Below are 12,453 nucleotides of genomic sequence, written 5' to 3'. Positions count from 1 at the left end.
CTGGGAAAAAGCTCACCTACCTACAACGACGAAGCAGCACTGCATCCATCGTTTGGAGAGGCTATATGAAGAATGGAGGAGCCTCCAAAAAGGTGCAAAGCGGGGTGGTGCGACCCAAGAGAAAAAGGAAGCATCCTTCAAGGCCTCCTTGGAGAAGACGTTTGATCTTAGGCATGCAGATTCGGAGGCCATAATCACCAACCCCGAGGACAGGACGTTTCTTCACGATCAATTCTCAGAGAGGAAGGCTTCAATGGGATCTGTAGACACTGTGTTGGAAGCAAAAACGTTATTGTGTGTTTGAAAGATCAGCAGCCACGAGATGATTATCGTGAACTCCTAGAACTGACTGTCAACTACATGGGAGGAATCCCACCTCGTGGAATCCAGATCATGGCTCCAGGAGCAATGCACAGAGCCAGATGGATGGCAAAAGCACTATATTCACTACAGGTGTTCATGTTTCGGTCAGAGTTCCACTTGACACTTCGAGAGGCGAGAGAACTCCGAGCCTTCAACATTTTTGTCTGCCTTGTGCATGTACAGGCTTGGTTTCGGGCTCCACAAGCTATTGAGGCTCCCCTGAATGACATTAACCTCTTCAAGAAGTTGGAAAAGTTTGAACAAATCAATCAGAAGATGGCTCAGGCAGCCTTGAAGGCACTTGGCCGCCACACGTGGTACATGAGCCCAGTACTGGTGGCATTTGCATTCTTTGACACCAGAATTGACAAAGAAAGCAAGATCAATATGATTGAAGCATTGAAAAATGACGGTGAAAACCCCTCTCCAAAGAGACCAGCTATCAAACGAGGAACCGCCCTGTCAATCGCTGGCCTCATAACAAAACACACCAAGCATTTCTTCAGCATCCTAGGGACCCCAACTGATTGGATGGATAAGGATCCTGGTTCATGGGAGCAAGAAACCAGCTTTCAGGAAGCAAAGAAAGCCGCCAGTGGCTTAGTCGTGGTGAACGACAGGGCAGAAAGGGGTGTCGCATTGATACAAGACTACAATAAGCTCCTTACAAAGGATGAAGAGCAAAAGCAAGCTCTGCTCCAAGTTGTTGCTGCTCACAGGAAGATGTACCCCGATGCCAAGAAGGCAACAGTGGTGAAACAGGCCCAGAAATAGGAATTACATTTCTCATTATATTTGGGTTTTTTAATATTATGTGATATGGTGTCTCTTCATTTTATGAACTGAACATTTGGATTGTTATCATTGAATTTGAGTTTTCATAGCAATATAGTGCTATTTGTGCAGCTATTGTAACTTGTGTTTGCTAGAATACAAAGAAAGTGAGTGAAGGGTGGATTTTCATAAAACAAACTTCTGGTTTTGCTTTCGATCCATATATAGAAAAGTTTTGTAGACACCTTTAGTTTGAAGGCTGATGTGGCACCCCTAAATAAAATCAGATTGCTTTCATATTTGGTGTCTTTTCATTTTGGAAGAAAAGGAACAACATAAAGCCATGTCCCAGTAAATATTTAAAAAAAATATTTTGAGCACCACCCTAATATATATATATATATATATATATATATATATATATATATATATATATATATATATATATATATATATATATATATATACATACATACATACATTATACATATATATATATATGTACACATACGTACATACACACACACATATATAACTAAATAAATAAATATATAAGATGATTGGTTTCCAGTTTTTGTTTGCTTCATCATTATTAAAGCAAACAATAATTACATCAAATACGAACCTGTCTTGAGAAATGACCAACAATACATCCTAAAAAGTGATGGATGGCTGAAGCTGTATAGTTTGGGTTTGATGCTCCACCAGACTATATAAACACATTGATAGAGGGGGCAATAGACTCTTCGCCCACCCCCACCCCCCCCCCCCCCCCCACTGCCCTCCGCCCCTCCCAAGCAGTTACATGTGGCATACATTCGGATTAGAATGCACGGAACCAACGGTAAGACCTATTGTTAACTTTTGAAAAATGTCAACTAACACCTATTTAAGGAGCACGAATGTTAACAAATTTGAATCATACATTCACCAGTAAGATCAATAAATCGAATGAACCAAAATTGTTAGTGAATAAAATTCAGATCAGAGTGGCATCACAATACCCTCATCCAGCCAACCACACATGGATGGAGATGATGAATCAAGTGCAGGGCATTCCAGCATGCAAACCTAGAGAAGAGAGCATTCCAGCATCCTGATGAGGCTTTGGTAAAGGCTGCTCGGAAGGCGAATGCTGATGGTGAGGGTACTGTGCTGATGGTTTCTGTGACAAGTTTGGTGGTCGAGGAGGTGGTGGTCGAGGAGGTGGCGGGCGAGTTTGTGCTTGGTCTGCATGTTGCCCCTTCTCCCCGTGCTCTGCCGGGCGAGTTCCTCCCGTCGTCCCTTTGCTCAACGCCTTTCCTGTCGCTTCAGCACCCTTAATGAGGCCAGAGCTTATCCAGTTAGCACCTGAGAACACAATACATCATGAGCCATCAGCCAAGTTTGTGAACACTGGTAACCCATTGCCATTATGGCTCCTCTGTTCCCTACACTCCCAATGATGTTGGGGAGGCAGGGAGAGGGGGAGGGTTGGGGATGAAAAAAATAAATCCACCATTTTTTGTATATGTAATAGATTGACAGCACCTGAACCAGACAAGCATGAAGGTAACTGCAGACCAACTAATAAACAAAATGTGAAGAACGATCTGCAGACAATGGTTCCCTGTGAATCAGGCAAATGGATTTGCAGCTCAGTTTGCATTGTTTCCACACCGCACCTTTCCACACCGCACCTGAAAACAATTTGTCGATTTATCGTGACGAGGAAAACCACAAAGCTGAGGAAACCCCATAAACGAGGACACGAGTAGGTTAGCAAGACCTTGTTGTACCGGACACATCAATATCTCCTCAACATTTGGACCCTTGGTCCACACCTGACAGTATTTTCAGCGCGACCTTCCCACTCCACTCAGGTGGCGCGTGCGTGTCGTGCCGACGCCCGAGGCGTACGCGACTCCTCAGATCTCCCGTGTCGTCAGTGTCAGGGTTCAGGTTCTTGGCACGGTCCTGGGGGTAGGAGAAACAAAAGGCCGAAACCATGAGCGTGTCCGCAGAGCAAATACACCGACGGCTGTGCTGGTTGGTGCGTGTCCATTGAGGATTCGTCATCAGCCACAAGTTATCCTGAAAGTTCAAGGGACGCCGTTTTAGAATTATTCAAAAAATAAAATTACCATTTGTAACTTTTCCTCGTCTGCCATTGCGCACGCGTTTCATTTATACCGACAATCAATTGCTCGTCATCAACTCGTTTTCGAAAATGTTTCGTGTTCTTGTACATCACTGTATAAAGGTGTGTTTGTCGATTTGCTTTGCTGTGTTATGTATTTCAACAGAGACAACAAAAATCCGCTTTTCTTTTTGTCAAAAAAAAAAAATGCAAAAAATAAATGAAATAAATAAATAAATAATATAATAAATAATTAATAAATAAATACTAAATAAATTAATACTACAAATAATAATATAATAGTAATAATAATGTAATAAATAATATATATAAATAATGTACAAATAAATAAAAAATAAATGAAATAAATGAATAAAATGAAAAAAAAATGTCTTTTTGTGAACCTTTCAATAATAGACAGTTGGAATGTGGGTTTAAAAATATTTTAAACGTACAATAAGAAAGCTTTACAAAGTGTCATAACAACAACATGTCTCTGCCTTTACATAAGATTGATTGATTGATTGATTTACAGAAAACAACGCATATAATCTTATCAACCGAAATTATATACTAGATATACAAAACATAGGGGCAATACCCCTGGTGCTCACCTGGTACAATAAACAGTATACTGCACCGACTAAAGGTATTTTAAACCAATTTCAATGGTTGCTAGAAGACAGGGCAGCAGGTAGAATCATACTAACATAATCATAAGACTTTAAACAAACAAACAAAAATACCTATTTGGGGGGCAACCCACCCCTCCTCCAACCCCGTATACCTCCTAAGACCCCAATTTTTCTAATGCCTTGAACAAACTTCGGCACATCACGGATGTTGAAGTTTCATCGAAATTGTGTGTGTAGTTTCAGAGGAAAAAGCAAATTCCTATTTTGGGGGGTTAAACCTGGATCCACTTTCACCCCCGGTAAACCCCCTTAGACCCAGATTTTCTTTAATGCCGTGAACAAACTTTAGTCACAACACAACAAATATAATTTGTGGCAAGTTTGGGCACAATCGCTTCAGCGGTTTCGGAGAAGAAATTTCAAGTGTTTACGGACAGACGGACAGACAGAGGATGCGCCTTCGCATAAGCTCCCCGGAACCTCGTAACAGGTGAGGTGACTAGACATCTTTACCCGTCCCTTCGCTGACATTGAATTAAAAGAAAACATGTTGTACTTCACAAACATTCTGCTCTATTCACCCTATCATCTGCACGAGGACATCTGGAAGTCAGCTAACACCACCTTCCTCAACCAACTTCTTCTTAACAGACTACAATTATTCCCACGGAATTATTATTATGATTACTATTATAATTATTATGAATTATTCCCATGGAATTATTCCCATATTATTATTATGGGGGTGGCCGGGGGGATGTTTAGCTCAAATCTTTCACGAACCGGCTGGTGAGGCCTGATGTTCGACTGGGGTTAGGGCAATAATGTGTAATTTGTTCAGGGTGCCAGCGATAGCTCGCCTACTCTTTGCAAAGGTCACTGTGGGATCTTTAACGTCCATCAACCAACGCCGGCAAACAGGACTCCCACTTTAACGTCCATCAACCAACGCCGGCAAACAGGACTCCCACTTTAACGTCCATCAACCAACGCCGGCAAACAGGACTCCCACTTTAACGTCCATCTGAGGCACGGCACCTCCAGCATAACCTCCGCTTAAAATGAGTAAAAAACAAAAACCTCTGCTTAAAAATCACTCACAGAGTTGTTTAAACTTTCTTTACATAAGAAGATGATTTGTAATACCGGATACCACCGAAGGCACTTTCCATTACACTTTTATTTATTTTTTTGTACACAACATCGAGGCTCTTGTAAGAGCTAACATTGATCACAAAAAGACAAATTGACACATAAAACATAAAACTTCCGTATGATAAAGGGAGCGGGAGACAAGATGGAGAGCAGGGACATCGGGAGATCTGTGAGAGGGAGAGGGCTTGGGGGAGGTGGCATGTTGAGGGCTTGGGAGAGAATTAACGGGGGTAGAAAAGATCAAGGTTTTGGATGGGGGAAGATAAGAGATGGTGGTGAACAGCCGTTTTAAAGACCTGGAGGGAGGAGTGGGATTGAAGAGAGTGAAGGAGTTTGTTCCAGAGGCGGGAGAAAAGAGGAATGAAGGAGTGAAGGTGAGCAGAGAGCCTAGATTTTGGCAGTTTAACCATAAGAGGGTTGCTGGCAGATCTTGTGCGACCTGTAGGAATATTAGGGGGACACAGCACAGACAGAGCTGGGGGAGCAAGGCCGGAGAGGAGTCGGTTGAAGACAGAAAGACCACCAACCTGCCTGCGGTGAGTGAGTGAAAGGCCCTCGGAGTTAACTTCATCGCGGGAGATTCCAATGATTCTGAAAGCTTTGGTTTAAACGGCGTGAAGCCGAGCCATTTACATAGAGCGAATTGGGGTCTTCCCTTCACCTTGAACCCCCTCCACCCATATATGCTACCCAGACAGAAACCGTAATTGGGGTACCCTTGGGCAATATGAAAAAAAATTTGGGATTTGGTTCACTGCTTACCCTGCCTCACAGAGCGAAGAGAGGGGTGAAGTGATTGGTTAAGTTGGTGTTAAGCAACACAACATATGGACCTTTAAGGCCTGGCCTCGATGAGGACTATATCGTCCATGAATGGAACCTTCAACATAAATAAATAAATAAATAAATAAATACATATATATGTATATATATCTTGAACCATAGTGTCTCTCCGTTTGTACATCTGTCTGTCTCCCGATTACAGCGACCAAACTGTGTTTGAAAAGCTGCTGGTTGATTATTTTGCATTTTCATTCATCACTTTTCTTGATGCAATATTGTCCCTTCCAGTAATCTTTAAAATCAACACGAACGTTTGGATTAAAGTAGATTTATATACAGTCACGTGAAAAAGTAAGTACACCCCATGTAAAGCTTTGACTTTTTCAACATATTTCAACATACAGCTATTTGATCTTCATTTCAACAATATTGATAGATAAAGGTGATTTAATATAACAAATATCATGAAACATTTACATTTTGTAGTCCATTGTATAATTTAAATAAACATAAATGCAAATTTTGCAGGTGGAAAAAGTAAGTACACCCCTACATTTATCACTACTTCAAATACCTAAAATTAGAATCAGGTGCACCATCTCAGGTGCACCAGCTCAGGTGCAAATGATTAGAACATCGTCAGAGAGGATCTTGGAGGAACCTGTCTTATTTAAACTTCAGACATTTCGTTTAGTTTTGCTCTTTGTTGTTGAAGTGTGTGGCGTCACCATGCCTAGATCAAAAGAGCTCTCTGGGGCCTTCAGAAAGAAGGTTATAGATGCGTACGAGTCTGGGAAGGGATTTAAAAAGATCTCCAAACAATTTGAAATCGATCATTCGACTGTCCGGAAGATCATCTACAAGTGGAGAAGTTTCCAAACAACTGCCAACTTGTTCAGGCCAGGCCACCCCAGCAAGTTCAGCGCGAGAGCAGACCGCAAGATGCTGAAAGAAGTCTCGAAGAACCCCAGAATGTCATCACGGGACCTACAGGTAGCTCTTGCCACTGTTGATGTCAAAGTGCACGAGTCTACCATTAGAAAGAGGCTGCACAAATTTGATCTACATGGGAGGTGTGCCAGGAGGAAACCTTTGCTGTCCAGAAGGAACATCAGGGCAAGACTATAGTTTGCCAATGAACACCTAGGCAAAGACCAGCACTTCTGGAACAATGTGCTCTGGACAGATGAGTCAAAGGTAGAGCTATTTGGCCACAGTACCAGAAGACATGTTTGGCGAAAACCAAAGACAGCATTTGACCACAAGAACCTGATACCAACTGCAAAGCATGGTGGTGGAAATATTATGGTTTGGGGCAGCTTTGCTGCATCAGGGCCTGGGCAGCTCACCATCATAGAATCCACTATGAATTCTTCATTGTACCAGAGGGTACTTGAGGATAATGTGAGGTCATCTGTTGGAAAGTTGAAGCTCAACCGAAGGTGGACCTTGCAACATGACAATGACCCTAAACATACCAGTAAATCCACCAAGGAATGGCTGAAAAGAAAGAAATGGAGGGTTCTGGAATGGCCAAGTCAAAACCCGGATCTAAATTCCATCGAGATGTTGTGGGGGGATTTGAAACGAGCTGTGCATGCAAAAACCCCTCAAACATCGCACAGCTGAAAGAATTCTGCATGGAGGAGTGGGCAAAAATTTATCCCAGTCGATGTCAGAGACTGGTAGACAGTTATAAGAAACGCCTACTTGAGGTTGTTTCTGCCAAAGGGGGCAATACCACCTATTAGAGCCAAGGGTGTACTTACTTTTTCCACATGCGAAATTTGCATTTATGTTTATTTAAATTATACAATGGACGACAAATTGTAAATGTTTCATGATATTTGTTATATTATATCACCTTTATCTATCAATATTGTTGAAATGAAGATCAAATAGCTGTATGTTGAAATGTGTTGAAAAAGTCAAAACTTTACATGGGGTGGACTTACTTTTTCACGTGACTGTATGTCCAAAGTAAAGAGACTGCCATGATTTTATGTCTGACATTGAGGGCCTCCATCCATTGTTGGGAGAGCAGTTACAGCATGGCTAAGGTGGAGTGACCTGGTCTGAAACCAAATTGGTGATTTTTGAGATGAAGCTGTTGGATAAAAGGAAGGATTTCATATCAACTGCGATGATGGATTCAATGTCCTTGCTGATGATTGGAAGCAAGCTGATAGGTCTGTAGTTGAGGTGATCAGCTTTTGCACCTTTTTATGTAACTAGCTTGGATTGGTGCGCTTCGCGGGCCTTACCACACATCGTTGCAGAGGCCGAGGCATCTTTGATCATGCCTGCTTTCTCTGGGAGCGAGGGAAGGTGGGGAATGGTGGGTGAGGAGTGGGGGTGATGGTGGATCGGGGTTGTGGGGGAGTTGGCGGGTTTAGGGGTGGGGGGGGGGGGTGAGGAGAGAGTGCTGGCACTAACGATCGGTACTGGCAGAGAATCATCTGGCTTAACATACGCCCGATGTATGGTGTGTACATTGATGCCTCACCCAAAATGAGAAACAGTGAAGGTTTATAGTTTGGTCTGGATTCAAACCCAGGATGTGATTGTGCATCCCTCTCGGCTATCGTAACAGCACATGTATGTCATCCATGGAGACGTCAAAAAACATGAACACAAAGTTTCTAAATGCTCCATGGGTCTGTATAACACCCATCATTTTCACAGCAGAGCACAATCTGTTGCCAGGTCTGATGTGAAATATTTCCCAACATCCACAGTGTACTCACTCGTGTCCGTCACAGTCGTCTACCTGTTACGTAGCAACTCTATTTTGCTAGCAGTGGATAACATAGTAGTTGCTAAGGAGTGATTTACAAGACATATGGACCAGCTTGTGCACATCGTGTTCCTGACCATAAAATGATTGTTTTACAAGCAGATCGGTGGCTGATGGAGACGATCACAATTACTGGACATTTCGGGTCCATTTATAAGATCATGCTCCATGTTTGTGCAAATGCATCTCAATATTGGTAGACGTGTAACTTTACACCCATGCTGACATGGTGTGATGTAGTGACTTCGTGCAGCATTAGGTTACCATTCACACATGGTGACAGGTGCACACAGCCCTTGCATAGCCTCGGCACACAGACACAGGATCTTTAGGCAAATACACAGTCATTTGCATAAATGGCTGGCGTTTCAGCGTTGGCAGTTCCAGGACAGATGCCTCTGGTTGCCCATCTTGCAGTAGACAAATGTCCCAAAAAGGCATGTTACGGGACCAATGTTGGGCTATTTTGTGGAACTTTTGCATTTGGCTGAAATCTCAATATCTGGAAGAAGATGAAATACAGGGTGGCCATTTATCTATTTCAGGTTTTGACATCCTGTATTTCTGTTGCTGCGAAATGAAATTGAACAAAATATTGTTACGTTTGTGGGGGTAGGTGATGACATACCATATTACAGACAGGACTGTGTATGGTAGCATGCACCACGTGTGAGTAGTGAGACAATCTTGATGTATGTAAGGAGAAAAACTGAGGTTAAGGTTGTTTATGTGTTCTTCACATGGGGGGGGGGGGGGGGGAGAGGGGGGAGAGGGGTGAAGACATGCTAATTAGCTCTAGGGTTTAATATTAATCTCCCCAGTATGTGATTGCCTCCTGTGATTTCCCCTCTGTTCTTACAATTATAACAAGCCGGACATAAAAAATCCACGTCGTTAACCAACAACAACAACAACTACCGGCATAAATGCCGACACAAACCCGAACATTCCCGGTCGGGCTAAACCCCGCCCCACCATCGCCGACAGTGCCCGGACATTACGATATACAAGTAAACTCCGCCTCCAATGAATCGTAATAGACAATTAACCCCGCCTCTCAAGGTTTGTAACTCACAAGCCACTCCCTGAACTTTGTGATTGATCGTAGAGACATGGGATGATTCGACGGAGCTTGGCGATTGGTCGGGGTGATGTCAGGGTGACGTCATCGAGAGATTTCGAGAACGGAGAAGGAAGAATCAGTCTCTCTCTCGTGCTGGCTTTCGGTGGAGGCCCTTTTGTCTCTGGCTCTCGGCTGCTGCTGGAGTTTGTGCGCTTTCGTAGCTTTGGAACATTTGTATAAATCGGAGGAGGGGGAGTCGTTTGACTGCAGTACTTTTCAGGGGAAGAGAGAGCCGCATCTCGCTTGGCGGTCGAGGCGAGGAGGGGCCGGGTGGCTGTTTGCTCATGCCTGGGCATTTTGGGCGTCATTTGTTGGAGCGTTTCCCACGCGGGCGGCTGCACGGATTGCCACAACCATCAAGCTTCCAGATGCATTTGGGACGCAAAGCTGAGTACCAGCCGGTTTAAAACATTATTTTCTTTTCTTTAATCATTCCCCTGTCTGTTTCTGAGTCTGCGTGTGGAGGTACCTCAATTAGGATATTAGATTTACCTCACCTTTCATTTTCATGCATAATTTTTATTAAACATTATTATTGTTGCATTTCATTTGCCGTGTCTTGTTTGTATGGTGCTGGATTCGAGTATAAGCCCCGTGAGGTCCGTGCAGGTAAGCACTTTGGGTTTGCTTTTTGTTTTTTGTATACAGAATCAAGGCTTGTGTAAGAGCTAATACATTAAACATGAAAACATGCACAGACACATAAAACATACAATGAAGGGAGTGGGAGACAAGAATGGGGAGGGAGAGGGAAGCACACAAGCACAACAACAGTAGAGAACAAGGACGTCAGTCGATCTGTGAAAGGGGGAGGGCTGGGGAGGAGGGATGGGTACACAGTATAAAGCAAATGAACACTACTAGGAATTTCACTACTAGGAATTTCAGGAAAGAAGTTGGGGATTGAAAGAGGCGGATTTGGGGTGTTTTAACAGGGGTAGAAAAGATCAAGGTTTTGGATGGGAGAAGACAAGAGATTGTGGTGAACAGCTGTTTTAAAGACCTGGAGGGATTAGTGGGATTGAAGAGAGTGAAGGAGTTTGTTCCAGAGGCGGGTAAAAAGGGGAATAAAAGAGTGAAGGTGAGCAGAGAGTCTTGATTTTGGCAATTTCACCAGAAGAGGGTTGCTGGCAGATCGTGTGCATCCTGCAGGAATATTTGGGAGAAAGAGCACAGACAGAGCCGGGGGAGCAAGGCCGGAGAGGAGTCGGTAGAAGACAGAAAGACCACCAACCTGCCTGCGGTGAGAGAGAGAGAAAGGCCCTCAGAATCAGCTTCATCGCGGGAGATTCCAATGATTCTGAAAGCTTTGGTTTCAACCGCGTGAAGCCGAGCGAGGTGTGAGGCAGGAGCACCGGCCCAGAGGGGAGAGCAGTTCCGTCCCGCACACGCCAAAAAGTGCCGCCAAATTTTCAGCTTAATCACCTCGGAGTAAAAACCGTTACGGCCTTCCGTCACCCTGCGGTGTTGACCGTTCGGGCTGACAGGACAATATTTACAGAATATGGATACATATTTCAAGTTTTTGTGGTAACATTTTTATTGAATTCAGAAGTCTTCAATATTAGTTATATGCAATATAAACACTAATAAGAAAGATCAATCAGAGAATGCAAACCCTCGCCAGGATGTGTCTGTGTGGTGTATTTTGTGTGGCATTGATTAGCTGCTGCGTTTGTGTGGTTTATTGACAATGTAGATTTACGTTCAATCCAATATGGCTGCCAAACCACGTGACCGATGACGTCGTCAACTTAATTCTCCTATACAATCTTTACGGACGGATCATGCTCAAGAAATTTCAAACTGATCAGATCAAGCGTTCTACTCGTCTAATTATGACATCATAATGAAGGCACCAATGAAATCATCACGAATGTACGTTGTTCCCCATGGGAGTTACTTGACAATGAGCCATGTTTAAATTTTTTCAATGGAGCGGTTTCTGAGATAGAGGTGCAAAGTTTTTCGGTTTTTTCCAAGATGGCATCCGTACCACGTGATCTATGACGTCATAATTAAAATTCTAAAATCCTTCAGGACGAGGCGCGTAGGTGCTCCTATAGTAAAAACTTCTTGTTAAGCAGACCAACGGTTGCAGAGAAAGGTATACTCACGTTCTGTGCGGACAAACAGACAGACAGAAAAATAAACAAACGGACCCAAAGGCAATACCCTCTCCTCTGGCAAGGGTAATAATAACTACAATATCCCCTGGTCCCCTCGTTCGCCAGACCTCACCCCATGAGATTTCCTATTGGGGGCTTACTTAAGGACAAGGTTTACGCAACTGAACTAGTGAACATTCAGACCTGAGAGAACAAATTCAAGCAGCTTTTGGATAAATGATGGTCTAATGGGACAGAAAATGGTCCTAGAGTATCGTGAGAGGATGCAAACACACACTGCTTGAAAATGATGGAAATCACATCGAAATTCATAACTAATTTTGTACACTTCTGAATTCAATCAACATTTTTACCATAAAAACTTGAAATATTTACCTATATCCTGTAAATATTTTGGTTTGATTTCGTTTCTCAGCAACAGAATTACAGAGGTTCAAAACTGGGAATAGATAAATGGCCCATCCTGTAGATCCAAAAACATAGGGGCAATACCCCTGGCGCTCACCTGGAAGAATAAACTGTATACTGCACCGACTAAAGGTATTTTAAGCCAATTTCAATAGTTGCTAGAAGAC

General features: G+C 43.1%; 1 protein-coding gene across 1 annotated transcript in view; it reads right to left on the bottom strand.

The window, feature by feature from the left end:
- LOC137437697 (spartin) overlaps positions 1-12,453 on the bottom strand; it is a 28,306-nt gene that overhangs the window by 10,935 nt on the left and 4,918 nt on the right. Inside the window, exons 5-6 of the mRNA XM_068132217.2 lie at positions 2,961-3,093; positions 2,209-2,487 (exon numbers count right to left, since the gene is read on the bottom strand). Coding sequence (XP_067988318.2) covers positions 2,209-2,487; positions 2,961-3,093 — 412 coding nt within the window. The remainder of the gene's footprint in view (positions 1-2,208; positions 2,488-2,960; positions 3,094-12,453) is intronic.

Source organism: Myxine glutinosa, chromosome 12 (genome assembly GCF_964187855.1).
Source record: "Myxine glutinosa chromosome 12, kmMyxGlut1.1, whole genome shotgun sequence".
NCBI classification, from domain to species: Eukaryota; Metazoa; Chordata; class Myxini; order Myxiniformes; family Myxinidae; genus Myxine; species Myxine glutinosa.
This window is presented reverse-complemented; position numbering and strand designations above follow the sequence as displayed.